This window comes from Fonsecaea erecta (assembly GCF_001651985.1).
Source record: "Fonsecaea erecta strain CBS 125763 chromosome Unknown Scaff2, whole genome shotgun sequence".
Taxonomy (NCBI): domain Eukaryota; kingdom Fungi; phylum Ascomycota; class Eurotiomycetes; order Chaetothyriales; family Herpotrichiellaceae; genus Fonsecaea; species Fonsecaea erecta.
The window spans coordinates 2,285,043-2,301,538 of record NW_017387245.1 but is presented as its reverse complement, the minus strand read 5'-3'; the positions used below and the strand labels follow the sequence as shown (position 1 = coordinate 2,301,538).

The 16,496-nt window shown below is 51.8% G+C and overlaps 5 protein-coding genes across 5 annotated transcripts; 4 read left to right on the top strand and 1 right to left on the bottom strand.

Moving 5' to 3' along the window:
- Positions 1-1,402: 1,402 nt before the first annotated feature.
- On the top strand, positions 1,403-1,721 carry AYL99_02589 (hypothetical protein; the record flags this gene model as incomplete). The annotated part of the gene is made up of 3 exons (XM_018834105.1): positions 1,403-1,424; positions 1,481-1,570; positions 1,627-1,721. The coding sequence occupies 3 exons, from the start codon at positions 1,403-1,405 to the stop codon at positions 1,719-1,721; spliced, it is 207 nt and encodes a 68-aa protein (XP_018696729.1).
- A 688-nt stretch (positions 1,722-2,409) lies between these two features.
- Positions 2,410-3,584, top strand: AYL99_02588 (hypothetical protein; the record flags this gene model as incomplete). Its single annotated transcript, XM_018834104.1, has 3 exons — positions 2,410-2,486; positions 2,540-2,783; positions 2,838-3,584. 3 exons carry the CDS (start codon positions 2,410-2,412, stop codon positions 3,582-3,584), a joined length of 1,068 nt encoding a protein of 355 aa, XP_018696728.1.
- A 712-nt stretch (positions 3,585-4,296) lies between these two features.
- AYL99_02587 (hypothetical protein) lies at positions 4,297-4,915 on the bottom strand (the record flags this gene model as incomplete). The annotated part of the gene is made up of 2 exons (XM_018834103.1): positions 4,297-4,790; positions 4,849-4,915. 2 exons carry the CDS (start codon positions 4,913-4,915, stop codon positions 4,297-4,299), a joined length of 561 nt encoding a protein of 186 aa, XP_018696727.1.
- Positions 4,916-6,644: 1,729 nt separating this feature from the next.
- AYL99_02586 (hypothetical protein) lies at positions 6,645-7,630 on the top strand (the record flags this gene model as incomplete). The annotated part of the gene is made up of 3 exons (XM_018834102.1): positions 6,645-6,936; positions 6,992-7,047; positions 7,103-7,630. The coding sequence occupies 3 exons, from the start codon at positions 6,645-6,647 to the stop codon at positions 7,628-7,630; spliced, it is 876 nt and encodes a 291-aa protein (XP_018696726.1).
- A 1,071-nt stretch (positions 7,631-8,701) lies between these two features.
- On the top strand, positions 8,702-16,148 carry AYL99_02585 (hypothetical protein; the record flags this gene model as incomplete). Its single annotated transcript, XM_018834101.1, has 4 exons — positions 8,702-8,794; positions 8,851-8,882; positions 8,955-15,211; positions 15,274-16,148. The coding sequence occupies 4 exons, from the start codon at positions 8,702-8,704 to the stop codon at positions 16,146-16,148; spliced, it is 7,257 nt and encodes a 2,418-aa protein (XP_018696725.1).
- Positions 16,149-16,496: the final 348 nt, after the last annotated feature.

Genomic DNA, 16,496 nt, shown 5'->3' with positions numbered 1-16,496 from the left:
GCTATATAACATGCCATAAGTTTTCTTATTGTCATGTTATCACAAGGCACGGAAGAGAAATGAGAAAATAGTCACCCATCACAATGCCGTGTTTCCCACATTCCGACCGTCTGAGCCAGTGGCCCGTTCAGTATCTAGGTGATAGAGCCCCGACACAATCATCGTGACATCGCTGGACAACAAACTGGAGCTTATGACTGACACACCCTCCTTCACCGAAAGTTGCGCTTCCTCAGGTATGTAGAGGGTTGAGAGGTGACAGAAGAAAGCGTGACAAGAGGTGATGGCCAACAGTTCAACTCAAGGTGAGAATCGAGGTGTCACCTAGCAAGGCCGTCACGAAACAGAATGCCGTCTGCCTCGACAGCTGTAGACAATACCTGTCTTCTGTCCCGGCGTGCTTGCATCGAAGTCACGCAAGAACAGATTGCCCAAACGGAAACAGCAAACGAGCACCATCGAAAACGCATAAATATCTCCTCATTGCCGGCAACTGCTTGTCCATCATCATCATCATCATCATCATCATCATCATCATCATCGCAACAGTCAGCAGCACAAGGAAGAAAGCTTGCAACAACACAATAGGTATTTCGCTTCTAATCCAACGAGGGTGCAGTCACAGTTAACCCTTGTCAGATACAGCACAATCGTTAAATACCTGACTCGACTCGCATCAGAATAGGGACAAAAATGTCGGGAACCAATCCTCCTCCAAACTCGCCAACAGGCAGCCCACCTGCGACGCCCCCATACACCAAGAACTAGCGAGCGACATGCTCGGCCGCCACTACCCATCTGCATTCGATGATGCACCGTCTTCGCCAGGACTCTCTATCATGAGTTGCTGAACTTCACTCCTCATCAACATCTTCGGGAGCACGAGGGTTCAACGACGGACATAGCATGACGCCGACGAGATCATGGTGTATGGCGAGAATCTCTGCGGGCTTGTTGGCGGCTTGGGTGAACGTGTTAGAGTTCGGGAACATTCTTCATAGATCGAGATTAGAACAGTGAGCCGTGGAGGGACTCATGAACTTGGAGGCTCCTAGGTCAGTGAACCACAAATCCCACTAAGCATTTGTGAAACATGTGCCTCTTCCACGCCTGCACTTGGAGAAAACGTCGTGAATAGACGGACTGTTCTGTAAGGGTTTGTGTTTGGTTCTGTCTCTCATGGAATGGACCCAAAATTCACCATTCGACTGACAAACAATTCAAACAAGCCAAGATGTCACGTGAGCCAATCGCTGACGCCGTTGGCGGCTGTTCTTGACTGCGGCGATTCATCCTCTCGAAGACTCGTTCCCAATTCACTCGACATTGCTAGACTTCCACAACCCAAACCTTGAATCCCTCATCGGCCAAAACCCAGCAGGTTTAATAGGACGCAATAATCATGGGCGGACAAAGCAGAGAAGGTAGGTTCATCGAAAGCACCAAGTGGTCTGATCAGCCTCCTGACATCGCTTCGCAGGCGGCAAAGTGAAGCCACTGAAAGCGCCAAAGAAGGATAAGAAAGACCTTGACGAAGAGGACGTGGCATTCAAGGCCAAGCAAGCGGCAGGTATGAGAGACCCACGCCAGTGCCCTGCCTGAACAATAACTGAATTATTTACGCAGATGCGAAAGCTCGGAAAGAAATGGCCGACAAGGCTAAGGGCAAGGGACCGCTGAATGCCGGCCAGCAGGGAATCAAGAAGAGTGGAAAGAAATAGAAGGGACGGCCACATTGGTTTCTTGTTTCGATGCCTACAACGATTTATGATTCGGGAGCGAGGCGCAGATGGGTTGAGCTCGTTGAATTGACTAGACCGCTGGCCAGAGATGAAATTCTGAACTGACCAGGAAATCCTCCACCGACGACACTGCGCAGTGCATCTGCATTCTGATCATTTCTTGTGCAGGTTCGCGTGACCAACCTCCATTGGTGATAGCCTTGTGCCTCAACGAATCGGTGTTGCTGTAGGGCTGTGCTGCCTGCAACGATGCAATACAAAACTTTGCCCAAACGATGGATGCCAACTTGGATCTTACTCTTATCATCCTTGCCAGCCATAGAGCCTCAAGAGAATGGAGAGAATCCAATCCTTGGCCACGGAGGCAAGGGAACATGATGACGGCAGGCTTGGCGATATAAACCCGATTGTATCTGCCAAAATGCCAACTGTACAGTTATCACATTAACGGTCTTTAGTTGGACGGCAGCACATGAAAGCGAATGTCGATGGTTGGTGGTCTTGCTACCTGCCAAAATCTTCCCCTTCCGCCCATTGTTGCTCTTTCCATCCTTGGCTTGATGTTTTTCTTCATCACAACTTCTGCACCATTTCAATCTCCTTACCACAGCTCAGGCCTCAAGAGTATCATAATTTCTTCCACATCGATACTCAGATATTTCTCAGCATGGACGATTCAATGGGCCAGCCACCCGAACCGCGTGAGGATCGTGGTCCTCGCATCCCTCCTGCAAAACTCTCCACGTACGCAGATGACGTTCGTTCATCAATTGCAGGACTGACAGCGGTGCCCATAGGATCAATGCCGACCCAACAATCTCCCTCTTCTTCAAACCAACGAAAGCCTCTCCTCTAGTCCGCCTTGACGGCAAATTCTCCCGCGATGCCGCGATGATCTTCTGCGATCGCATTCGCCACGACCTGATGGACAACAACAGCAAATCCTTCACTGTTGTCGGCGGCAACTTGAACGGCCTCAAGGCGGTTTTGGCATGGATCAAACAATGCGTCGACGAGCAGAGCATTGTCAAGTTCAAAGATGTGAGTCCCTTTAGTAGTTTCTCGAACAGGGCAGAGACTCATACCTCTCTCTAGCTCGACGAAAAAGTGCCCGAGTTGTTTACTACCTACGCCAACATCATCATTTCGGCTTATTACCTTGGTATTCCGCCACGGGACCTCTCCGATCATATTGTCAAGCGCATGGCCGCCATCGCTCGCCACCGACTCATGAGCTGGGAAGAAGTTGAATGGTTCTACACGACCCCGTTGCTAGCGACACTCCCAGACGAGAAAGAAAAGGCTGTCCGTGAAGTTGCTTCCGCTTCCGTGTTCTGGGCGTGGTGGAATGGCAGACTTGACGAGAAGGAGACCCCCTTCGAGATGATGACTTTGAGTGTTCTGAGGCAGGAGAACAAAAAGCTCGATCAGGATTTGCATGACTGGTGCGAGAGGAACGAGGCGGAAGTGAGGAAGAAGTGGGAGGAGAAGGATAGACTGAAGAAGTCCGGCGGTCGTGCGAATGGTCACTGTGGCAAAAATGGACATACAGTTGACAGCTCCAGTGGGGGTGGAAGTGCAAGCGGAAGCGGAAGCGGATGGGATGAGCCGACGACTGTCACCTCGGCAGGGACTAATGGTTGGGACACCTTCAGCAGCGAAGGTCCCCTATGCCCACCCAACTCGGTCGCAACTCAAGACTCGGGAGTCGATGTGGGAAGGGGTGCTAAGAACATTCCTGCTTCTCTTCCTACTCTGGATGAGATGGATGCCATCGACGGTGCCGCTGACTGGGCTGAGGAGGTCAGCGAGGTTACCCGGCTCAACAACCAGCAGTGGTAGGACCCTGGGTACGGATCCGGAGACAACGCATATGCGGAAGCAATAGCACACTGACGAATATCTCCGACGACCTTGTCTGATGATGGAGAGACAAAAGCACAATCTATGTCGCTAAGTTGAAGGCAAGGTACCGAAATGGCATGCGTGTGTGGTCTCGCTGATTGTTGACTGAAGAAAATGGTCAGGCAAAACAAAAACAAAAAATAAACAAATAAAGTTGAAGGCTATCACACCGTGCGAGTGCTAAGTTTTGGGCTGGTTCATTGGGAGAGTCCTTTGCCCGATGAATGAAGAGAATCGGTCTGCCCGTCTTAATAGCTTGAATTCCCCCCCTGGTGGAAGTCACATGGTCAATATCAAGTATGAATAAAGTATGCTCATGCAACAAGTTTCCGTAATTGTTTCGTTTCTATATTCCATTCATCCTGTTTCCTTGTTGCCACTCTTGTGTTCTTCCTCCGTTGTCCCCCCAATCCAGAAAATCCGACTCCCACAAATGTATATGAATTAGATTAAGAGTGATCCATTCAATTCCCGATCCTCCCTTTCAACCAATTAGAGAAAGAAAAAAAGCCCTTGTAATAGAAATAGCGACGCCCAAAAGTGGCGCCCTCAATTATCCCGCTTGCCAATGCCAGAATGCGAGCCATCGTCGATAGACTCCGATACCGAAGGCTGACCATCATGCAAGACCACACTGCCGGACACTCGCTTATGCGGTGACGGTGATACCATCCAGTAGGCCGTTCACAGTAGCAATGATCTGGTTGAGCAGGGTTTGGATGCTGACCAGGGTGGTGTCGGTATTGCCAGTGGAGATGAGGTTGTTCACGGTGTCGAGAAGAGTCTGAAGAGCGCTGTTGACACTGGTCAGGTCTGACACATCGTCGGTGGTCAAGGTAGCGCCGGTAAGGCCGTTGATAGAGGTCTGAACACCTTGGATGGTAATGAGGGAATTGGCCAGGGTCAGGGTGGAGTCGACGACACTGGGGTCGACCAGCAGCTCGTTGAGGACGGTGGTGACGTTTTGGAGCGCCAACAGGACGGGATCCAAGACCTGCTCCAAGGCAACGACCAGGTTATCAACAACGTCGGAGACGTCGCCAAGGACATCGCTCAAGTCGATGTCGATCTGAGGAGCAGGTGCTCTGGCGGACAGGTCCTTGACGGCTTCGACAGGCTTGAGGGCCGTGTTGGAGGAAGAGGCTGAGCATCTGGTTAGTGTATGTTTTGGGAAACTTGTTGCTTAGGTGGAGGAAATTACCATCCAGAGGAAGAGCCAAGGCGGAGGCAGCCATGAAAAGGCCAGCGAAGACGGTTGAGCAGCGCATTTTGAATGTATTAGGCCGGTTGAAAGGGCTTTGGTTGGGTGAAAGAACAAAGGAATTGGAAGTGAAGAATTAGATCGTTTGCACGAAAGAATGAAGTGAGTATGAGAGAGTAGAAACGAGCGACTGTTGTATTACTGTTGATGAGGATGAAGAAGTAACTCTCCAGTCGAGGGGACTGAAATGTTTATATAGATCAATTGCCGATTCTCAGTCAACGCCATCTTGTGATTGCAATCTGTATCCGAATAGGAGCGGTAACAGACGCGTCGGTGGTGGTCGGTCAAGCAAATCTCTCGCGTAGTTCGCAATCCCCAGAATTGAAATTCGTTGTAGCGTTTAAAGACGTGATTTGCCGCAGATCGCTCTGGTTCTTGATTAGGATGAGAGACGAGGCTTGATGTCTTAATGACCAGTCTTCTGCATCGGGAGGGATCTGCAACCCTTAATCCTTATCCGATTCACGTACCCGACCCGCCGGGCCACCACGATCGACGGCGATGGAGCTTGTGCGCCAAATGTCAGGGGCTGGCAGTGGCTGGTCAAGCCGAGATAGTGGAATCGCGGTCTAAGGATCTGATGGCGATTGGCTGTCGAGTCGTTAAACGACGAGGCTGACGCCCGCCAACTGTTCAGCTTCACGGAACCTTCACCGAATACGAGATAGATGGCGCCTGATGGCGTCTGTGGTGGCGTAGAAATATCGCTTTCCTGCCCGCTGAAGCTTGATTCATCACAATCGATATTGACGATCAGCCGCTGCTCGCATCCACTGCATCGAACCGATCGACGTGCAGCACGTCTCTTTCACAGAATTGAGTCGCTCCTTGGCAAGTTAATCAGGCGTCATTCTGTGGAGCGCGTGTCAAACTGAACAAATACCGGAAGTGATCGCGGCTATCGAACGGCAATCAGTCACACAGGCGTGATTTTTGCAGACAGACTATTGAAAGCATGGTCCGAGGATGCACGAGCATTGAGATCACACCCAGTCCTGGACCGAGTCATCAATTTCTTCCATTTGATCGTTCCTGGTGACAGCCGTAGGTGCAGAAACTTTTGTTGTTTTGACCGTCGATCTGCTATCGAGATATTCAAGTGGCAGGCATTCCCTCTCGAGGTCCGTGGTGTTTTGATCAAAACATCCACTGCTCATCGGTGGCAGGAATGGAAGGGTACGGATGAACTCTCCGAGAGGAATCCGGCGGACAGCATTCGTCTTGTTGTGCCCGTGAGCTGGAATGGTGGTTCTGCGGTGTCTCACGAGAAACTGATCGACGTGTCATAAGCCGTCGAGGTTGGAAGTTCAACGACGACCATCCTTAGGGATCCTGGAAGGAAGGCGAGACAAACGAGCACTCAGATGACAGTTAGCGGCTTGGGACGGAGAGCAGGCTGATCGAGAAACAGACGGCGTTCGTTTCAAAATGTGTCTAATCGTGTTGACCACGGGCGCTGCGTTCAGAGCCCACAGATCGCAATGCTGGGATCAGTGAGATTGATTTGAGAAGAGGCAGTAGGTGCGGGCTTTCCACTGCAGTAACTGCACCGCTGCACCGCTGCTCTGCCACCTGAGGAGTGCTTGCCTTTGGCCGCAGGCAACACAACTGGTCACTTCTTGCAGGACCACACAGTTGTCTCTTCTGCAAGATCTGAGCTTGACCTTGCCATGTGAGACTGTCGTCCATCTTCTTACAATCCTTTGCCAGCTACGACGCTCACCTCCGTCAAGATGGTCCCGACTCCCTTCTCACTCTTGTTTGTGCCTCTGGTCGTGCTGATGCACGTGTGCCTTTGCCTTGGTGACCTCAACCCTCGTCAATCATGTGGCTCGGGATATGATCTCTGCTCACCTGACGGAGCTTCCACCAGGGACGTGCCTGAGATTGGTCCTGGAATGGCCAGGCTGTACCTCTGTCTCATCCAAACAGTCGATCCTCAGCCTGCACCAGTCCATATCGTCTCATCTGACGAGCACACAGCCCCAGCTCATCGAGCAAGGGACCCTCCGGGGAGTCTCTGCTGTAAGCTCAAGCTCACAACGAAAACCATTCGGCACAATGAACTGATTCTGACCAGGTGCCGCGACCACTCAGTGCCTTCTTGTCCTCAGCTATAACGTTCCGGTGTGCTGGGTGCGGTTCTTCTCTTCTTTTAAGTTGGCTGGGAGCTCATCCTGGGTTGTTTTAGGACAAGTTCACCACGAATTATTATCTTCCCGATGGCTCTTATGGTTCAATTACCTCTGGTAATTATACCACTCCCAACGGCGACTATGCAAACCTGATCACGGGAACCTACCGGTTGGCGAATGGACAAACAGGAAATATCTATCAGGGGGACACGCTCGAAGAACCCAACACCTCAACGTTGTTGATGCCAACTCCATGGACTAGTAAAGGAGTGGGTTCCGCGATACCAGCCAGCGACTTAGGAGCCCAGTTAACCTCCAATTCCTCGAGCATGCCCCGGTTGCCCACTCTCACAACCGGCTCAGTGCTCAGTGCCAGCAGTGACTCGGCTACAATGATACCTCTCTCTGGAAGCAACATGACTACAAGTAGCGCACCGACGGCATCGATCCCCACCAAACCACCACAACCCAGCATTACGCCTCCGATCACGAACACTGCCACAAGACAATCTCTTCGTGGCATGGACCAATTGTGGACGATGATAATGACCTTTATGGCCGTCACACTCCTGGTGTCACACTGATGAGCAAGTCGAAAACCGCATCTGAATCACACATGGAAAGAGGAATTTGGTATCAAATGCTATCATGTGGTTGGAGCCGGCCGTCGAGGCATGATCCGGATACTGAATGTGGAGTCATCTGGACGGGGAGCACAGATGATGGATGGATCACAAGAAGATCAAATCCTGTAGGTGTAAGAGACAACTACTGCAACAATATCGAAGAGCGTGAAGCGTCAAGACAGATACTGTGCACGGTCCTTTTGTTTTGTGCCTCGCAGCGCTCTACACCGTACTTTGGCCTGTATCAGTAATCTTGCCCGTCTGATCAAATAACAAATAACAAAGAACATAGGAAGCAGCCGAGTCAGCGCAGCAACTGTACTAAAAGTTATAGGGATTCCGTCCTAAAAATCGCCGACTCGTCCCCGTGCTCGTTATCTGGACCCCTCCAGGGTCCTTGTAGCGGGGCAGAAGGGACGTTACCGAGGACCCTGGGCATCCGTGGGTGCCTGGGCAGCACGGCAAGACGGCAGTTTGCTGAGCTTTAGGCGGTGACGTCCTTTTTCCTACTGGCCAGTGGCCTACAACTCGCCTGGGGCCGGCACTCAGAGCTTGATCCCGAGCGAGCCAACAACTGCCTAACTGACCTGTGACTGTGCCTCGATGACCCCGTGTGCTCTGCAATGTGGTGTGATGGGGCGCCAATCTGCTTATGACCCAGGTCTAGAAGCCCGGCCAGAGCCCCCCCAAAACCTCCCGCTTCCTCGACCTTGCCCAAATAGTCATTGCTTGACGCTTAATCAGCATCAACCACGCACACTCACCCCTTTGGTGCCTCTCGCTCACAGATCGTGCAGACGATCCCGACATCCATTTCCAATCTTTCGTGCCTCGACTCCTAACACCGGGATCTTTCCATTCCCTCCGCTTTCCATCACCACATGCTTCATCATCGTCTTCAACGCAGCTATTGACGTTGCCGTCGCCGCCGTCGCCGCCGTCGCTCTCGTGGATATAGGTTGCCTCCACTTCGAGAGTCTATCCTGCAAAATGACATGATCGCAAACGTCACGCCCTCAGTACGAGAAAATGGACGAAATCTTGGGCGAGGACCTCCCCATCGCGCCGGCGAGGCTCTTTGAACGCCTATCCCAAGTCCCCAACTATACGTGGGATCGCTCGGTATGTCTGTCCCTGGGTTGATGCGCGAAGTGAATGCTGATTTGGATTGATTGCAGTTCGTGCCATTCCACACCAGCTACGATCACTGGTCAGTCTTCCCCGCCGCCCGATCTCCAGAGTTCGCAGGCTTCGAAAACTAACCCACGGCCACTTCAAGCAGGCATGTCTACGGTGTTTTACACAATCCAGATGTCGTCAATCCGCGCGAGTCAGTTAGTACCCTGAACAGCTTTTCCGTCCTGTCCGGCTCGACCAGGAGTTCTCCGAAACTCGATCCTCATCGTCCCGCACTCCGACACCATCACTGGAGTAGTATTAGCGGTACTTCGACCGACAGTGAGAATTTATCCTCCAAAGGGGACCCGGAGCCAATATGGATGCCTGTCGTGGCGCGCATCAGCACGCACGTGCTGCGTCTGGAAAGAGAGTTCTATTATAACCAGGCTATCGTGAAGGATGCTGATCCGGAGTGCGAACATACCATACGACCCATTGAGATCTTCAAGCTGCCTACTACTCCAGGCGACACCCGTCCTATCGTCGTGTGTGTATATGAAGCTCCGGGGAAAAACTATCTGCGCGAGGTTCTGGACATGGGACCAGCGTTCTATGGTCTCAATAATCACAGGATGAGCGTCGTGGCCGACGGAACTCCCGGCGAGCGGATACCGCTCCAGGCGTTTCTGGATTTTGCTGTCGGTGCTGCAGAAACCCTTGAGCTGTTGCACCACGGTGCCAATAGCGTCCATGGAGAGGTTCGCTCAGACACTTTCCACTGGAACCGGGAGACAGGGACGGTCAAATTGGCGAATGGCGGGAACGGACCCCGAGCATTCGAAAATCTGCTATCCAGTGAGGGTTGGGCTAATATGAGCCGAGAGATCGGCGTCAAGAGTAAACTGCATTTTATTGCTCCCGAGCAAACTGGAAGGTTACCCGCGGAGCCTGATAGTCGCACAGATATCTACAGCTTGGGCGTTCTATTCTGGACACTGCTGACTGGACAGCCCGCCTTTGATGCAGAAACTCCCATCGACATTGTCCAGCGCGTTCTCACGCATCGCCTTCCTTTGGTCACCGCAGTCCGCATGGATGTTCCTGATGCAATTGCACATATCATCGCGAAGATGACCCAGAAGCAGATGGATGAACGGTATCACTCAATGAGCGGTCTCAGGTATGACTTAGTACAGATCCAGAAGTATCTAGGCGAAGGCGACCAGGAAAAGATCAAGAACTACAAGGTCGGGCAACGAGACGTCTCATCCTTCTTCATCCTCCCCACCAAACAGTTTGGCCGGCACGCCGAGACGGAACGTATCACCAAGATTATTGACAAGGCTCACAAGAGGCACAGCTCGTCTGTCACGAGACCATCCCCTTCGCAACATGGCCTCTTGAGTGCTGGGTCCAATTCATCCATTTCAGACAGTCGCATGGATGGAGCGGAAGACGCCCCTGGTTCTGACGACTCAAGTTCATTTGGTTTTCGTGAATCTCGCAGTAACTCCACCACTATTGGACTGGATGGTGCCTACACTCCAGGATATGCCAACAAAGCCAATCTGTTGGGAAAGCGTACCCGCGGCATCGGCGACCCCAGAATCACGCCATTGGATGTCTTGTCCGACCGAGACAGTAATTTCTCGGGAGGCTTGCAACCTGCCACTGATATGTTACCCGGGATGATGACTAGAAGGAGAAATAGCCACAAATACAAGCGACGGTCGAAGACAGAAGTCATTACCATCCTGGGACCAGCGGGAGTTGGCAAGACTGCTCTGATCAAGGCCGTACAGCCTGTTATTCGTCGCCATGGCTATTTCGCTCTCGGCAGATTCGACAGGGCTCGTCCTTCTCCTTTCGAACCCCTGATCAAGGTTATGGCCAGTCTCTTCCGACAGATCTTCTCCGAGAGAGACGTCAACACGCCATATCATGAGCATCTTCGGGCGCATGTCACGCCCTTCTGGCCAATCCTGCATTCGATGTTGGATCTTCCTTCGACACTGCTTGATGTCACCGTCCTGTCCAAGAAGCTCTTGGTTAAAACAGATACCGCGAACCAAAGCGTCAACACCGAGGTTCCCACGGTCGATAGCGGCGCTCCCAAGACGCATGTAATTCCACCTCACCACGGCACGTGGGACGCCAACGACTTCCTGCGTGGTCCGGCCAATACTAAGTCCATTCGACTCATCAACACGTACATGGATGTCTTACGAACAATTTGCACAGGAAAGCTGATCTGTGTCTGCTTGGACGACCTACAATATGCGGACAGTGAATCAATCGAACTGCTGATGCATATCATCAAAGCGAAGGTGCCGGCTGTGCTTATGTTGTCGAGCAGAGTGGAAGATGGGAATGTTCCCGAACAGACAGTCAAACTTCTCGATCTCGACTCTACCAACAAGATCGAATTGGCTAATTTGAGAGAAAGGCACGTCTTTGAATATGTTGCAGCAACGATGTCTCAGCCTGTGGAGACAGTTTTGCCCCTTGCAGCCGTTGTCTACGCCAAGTCAGAAGGCAATCCGTTCCTGGTCAAGGATATTCTCCAAACATGCTATCAGCGGAACTGTCTGTGGTATGACTGGAAAGAATCAGGCTGGCAGTTTGACCTAGACAAGATTTTCAATGAGTTCAGCGCCGAAGGCTGCACCGACAATGGTTACCTGACCCGCCGGCTGCAAGACTTGCCACCAGCGGCAAGGTCAATTCTTGCATGGGCCTCTCTGATCGGCACGACCTTCTCCTTCAAATTGATCCAGTCCATCGTAACCGGGGATTTCTTCTACAGCAGCGGAAGAGATCAAGTACATGATGCGACTTGCCCTAAACGTGCCAAGTTAATCAATCTGTCGGAGACTGACTGTATCAATGGACTTCAACAACTGGTCAACATGTTCATCATAAATCCAGGGGAGACCGATGACGAGTTCCGTTTTGCGCACGGGCGATATTTGAAAGCGGCGAACGAAATGCGCGAGTGCCAGAATACAACCAAGATGCATTTCATCATTGCGCAAGCCATGATGACGTACCTCAGCCAGTGCAAGTATAATTTGTACCCTTTGGCACGTCACATCTGTCTGTCTGCAGAAATCGTGAAGGAGAGGATTCCAACACGAATGCGTTATCGGGATGTCCTTTGGCGAGGAGCGCAAAAGGCAATCGAAACTGGCGCGAAAGCTACCGGCCTCTGGTACTACAAGACCGCGCTCCAATTGCTGCAAGACGACAAATGGAACACGGACAATCCGGATGTCTTCTATGATGAAACCCTCCAACTTCACGTTAATACCGCTGAAATCATGTATCTTCAAGGAGAGGACGCCGAGGCCCTGGAGCTTCTGAACGAAACATTCGCTCACGCAAGATGCTCTGCAGATAAAACAAGGTCTTATATCCTGAAAGGACGTGTGCTGGCTTCTCAGGGGAGATTCATGGATGCATTCATGACTCAAAAAGAATGTCTGGCAGAGCTAGGCCTGGCTCTGCCAGAAGTGACGTGGGAACAGTGCGACGTTGATTTCAAGAAGCTAGAGCTCCGACTGCAACAACTTGATAAGGAGGCGCTTCTGACGGCTCCGTTGAGCGAAGACAAAACCATAATCGCTCTTGGTACTGTTCTCTCCGAGGCTCTCGGCGCTCTCTACTGGTCGAACGCTTTGCTCTGGTACCAGCTCGTCATCGCTTATGTCAACACAATCCTCGATCGTGGTGTTTTTGTTCAGGCCGGGGTCGGCTTCACCATGCTTGGTGCTGCCGCTATTGGTCGCTTTAAGGATATCGAATTGGGCTTGTCCTATGGCGATATTGCGCAAGAATTCTACACCATGTTTGACGATGCTTGGACACGAGGCAGGGGCTGGACTCTCTACACCCTTTTTATTGGCCACTACCAGACTCCGGTGCGAAACTTGCTCCCGATTCTCGATAGCGCGCTCGAATATTCCTTGTCATCTGGGGACAGGTTTGTCAGCATCCTGAACATTGGAGCCATGGCACTTTCAAGATTTTGGGCAGGACAGGACCTCGGAGAAGTGGAGGCTTTCTGCAATTATGGCCCAGAAGAGTTCGATGATTGGGACAGAGATCGGCGAGGTGGAACACTTCTGACTGTTATCAGACAGGTCTCGCGGGCCTTGCAAGGAAAGACCATAGCAGCGGACGCCGCAACTCTTCTCGATGACGAAGATCACCAGACCGAGTCATGGTTGACAGATTGTGGACTGTATGCCGCCAATGCGCAACGCTCTCGCGACATATTCCACGCTATGTCGCTTGTCGCTTATCATCTCATGGGATATCACGAGTACGTCGTCAAAAAGGGGAGAGAGTTGATTTGCGGAAGTCTTGACGAGCTTTGGTCGAATAGACCCACTTGCGGGACTCGCTTCTACCTCGGCCTGTCTCTCATTGCGCTTGCAAAAGAGAAGCCTGAAGAGGAGCGTGGACCTTACATTGAAGAAGCAAAAGAGATGAAACAATTCATCGATGATTGGGGAAAGGTCAATGACGTGAACTACTTTGCCTGGTCCAGGATACTTGAAGCCGCGATATCGGACGTGACGAAAGTGTACTACAACGTCACCTCCAACCTCGAAATGGCCATTGACCACTGCCAGGTTCACGGTTTCGCCATGGAAGAGGCGCTGGCAGTGGAAATGCAGGCTGACTTCCTACTTTTGCGAGGCGCAAAGAGAGCTGGCAAGGTTATGATTCAAGAAGCCATTGCCGCCTGGAACAGGATCAACGCGGCCGGGAAAGCTCGACAGCTCCAAGAGAAGCATGAGTGGCTAATCAAAACTGCCACCACTTCCAGGACCATGGACGCCTCTACTCAAACGCAAGACTTGCATTCATTGACCGTAGGTGAAGATGCGCAGATCCAGAACAAGCGCGAATATACAAATCAATGGGTGCAACCGAAATCTGCGGTCGCGACTCAATCACCCCAGGACGTTCCCGGCTTAGGCCTCGATATCCTGGATTTGACCTCTATCCTGGAATTCTCCCGCGTTATAAGCTCAGAGCTCCAAATCAACAATCTTCTATCCAAGATGATTTCAGTCATCCTGGAATCCGTTGGTGGGCAAGCAGAATTCTGCGCAATCGTTATCGACTCCGAGGATCAAGGGTGGTGTGTGGCAGCAAGTGCAGACCACGAGACAGGCGTCAAGACTTACCCGGATGGTATTCCTTTCTCGGAGGTCGACGATCAGGCCGCTCAGCAGATCACCCATTATCTTCTTCGAACTAAAGAAACTGTGTTTGTACACAACGTTCTCGAAGACGATCGATTCTCTAATGTAGGCGACGCCTACTTGGCAAGGAACCCTCATGGTCGTTCCATTATTGCCATTCCTATTATCCAGGCCGATCATTTGATGGGTGTCATCCATCTCGAGGGACGGCCGAACGCCTTTACCCAGCGCAACATGATCGTTCTCAACCTTCTCACAAACCAAGTCGCCATCTCACTCGGGAACGCGCTTCTCTACAGGAAGGTTCGCAAAGTTAGCGCGTCGAATGCCAGCATGGTCGAGTCTCAGAAGCGGGCCCTCGTGGCAGCACGCGAGGCAGAAGCGAAGGCGAAGAAGGCGGAAGCGGAGGCTATGCATAATGTCAAGTTGAAGGAGGAGGCTGCCAAGGCGAAGTCCATTTTCCTCGCCAACGTCAGTCACGAACTCCGAACTCCGCTCAACGGTGTGATCGGTATGTCCGAATTGCTGAAGGGTACTCCATTGAGTAAAGACCAGGAACAGTACGCGGACAGCATCCGAGTTTGTGCGGATACATTACTCACCGTTATCAACGACATTCTGGACTTTTCCAAGCTCGAGGCCGGTAAGATGCAGATGTTCACGGTTCCTCTGAATCTGAAAGAGACCATTACCGAGGTGGTGCGGGCGCTGGCCTATACCAACCAGGAACATGGACTCAAGACCGTCGAAGACCTGCAGATAGACGATAACTTGGTCCTCGGTGATCCAGTCCGCCTCCACCAAATCTTCATGAATCTCCTGAGCAATGCTTACAAGTTCACTCCCAAGGGATCTGTCACTGTCAGAGCTCGCAAGAATGCCGAGACGAGAGACAAGGTCAAGATCACCTGCTCGGTTGCAGATACTGGTATCGGTATCACGCAGGAGCAGCTCACGCGTCTTTTTCAACCTTTCTCGCAAGCTGACTCGTCCACGGCGCGTTCGTACGGGGGCAGCGGCCTTGGTCTCAGTATCTGCAAGGCCATGATTGAAAACGTGCTCGGTGGTAAGATCTGGATCGAATCAACGCCTGGCGTCGGCACCACGGTGTCATTCACACTTACATTCCAGAAAGCACCAAAGAACAGCAGCGTGCCCAATGAAATCCAAATCTCCGCCAAGGACCCAGACCCCATGGCGAATTGTCACAGGCCGCCAGCCCCGAAACGGAGCAGAAGACGTACAGTTTCTGTGATCTGAGCAAAGTTCCCCGCGAGGAATTGCGTGTCTGTATTGCCGAGGATAACCAGATCAACAGAAAGATTGCCATTTCATTTGTCAATAGGCTTGGCTTGAAATGTGAGGCCTATGAAGACGGGAAACAAGCTTACGAAGCCTTACAGGCAAAGAGTAAAGAAGGCAAGCCGTTCCACCTGGTGCTGATGGATGTTCAGATGCCTGTTCTGGATGGATATGAAGCGACCAAAGCAATCAGAGCCGACCCGGATCCTAACGTAAGTCGAGTTCTGATTATTGCGATGACGGCCTCGGCAATCCGTGGCGACCGAGAGAAGTGCCTCGAGGCTGGAATGAACGACTACCTGGCCAAACCAGTCCGGCAGACTGCTCTGAAAGCCATGCTGGACGAGTATCTTCACAGAACCAAAGTAGCAGCGGAGAAATTAGTCAAGAGCCTTGAACCCGCTCCAGCCCCAGTCGATGGCGTCAACGGTTCGGCAGAAAGCGGTGGCAAATCACCCAGCTCAGCTACGAACGGCGAAGAGCCACCAATGAGCCCGGCAGAGAGACCGAAGTTGAGACGCCCGTTCAAGAGAGTGATGAAGAAAGTCGAAGCCAGCATTGCTGAGGTGACTGGACAGGCAAACAAAGAAGCCGAGAATGGTGAAGATGGGAGGCCTAGTCCTCCGAGTGGCAAAAGGGAAACAGATGAGCTAGGGAAGATTACCTCCGAGCAAGTTGCTCCCAAGCCGGTGCTCCACGTCGGTGGTATGTTAACCACCAATGGACACGTCAATGGCGAAGTGAACGGAACAGTCCACGGCGCTGACGAAACGGTGCCGTCGTTAATATTGATGGAACGATCAGCAAACGCAGATCCCACGAAAGCGGAACCCTCATAAAGAGAGGTGAAGGACGTCCCTGAGAGGTTTTGGGTTGGCATGATGATATGATGACAGCGTACTGTGCACGGCGTTATGAATATAGAGGGCAGAGCTGGGGGCCGGCGATACACAGTTATTGATGCATTGATCGGCGCCAGCTGACTGGGTGACTTTTGCAACTACCAGTTTGGGGCTTGGACTGTATCTGGTCGCAGGTTCTTCTGTGGCCCTGAGACTTGGGTGGAAATATTTTTTGTACAGGCGCATATAGTGTGCTTCGCAGGGAGGGTGGGAATATCTCGGTGCTGCTACTACTCCGACATGCGGTGTCGTGTGGTCGCTTGCCGTATATTCCTCCTCGTGGAA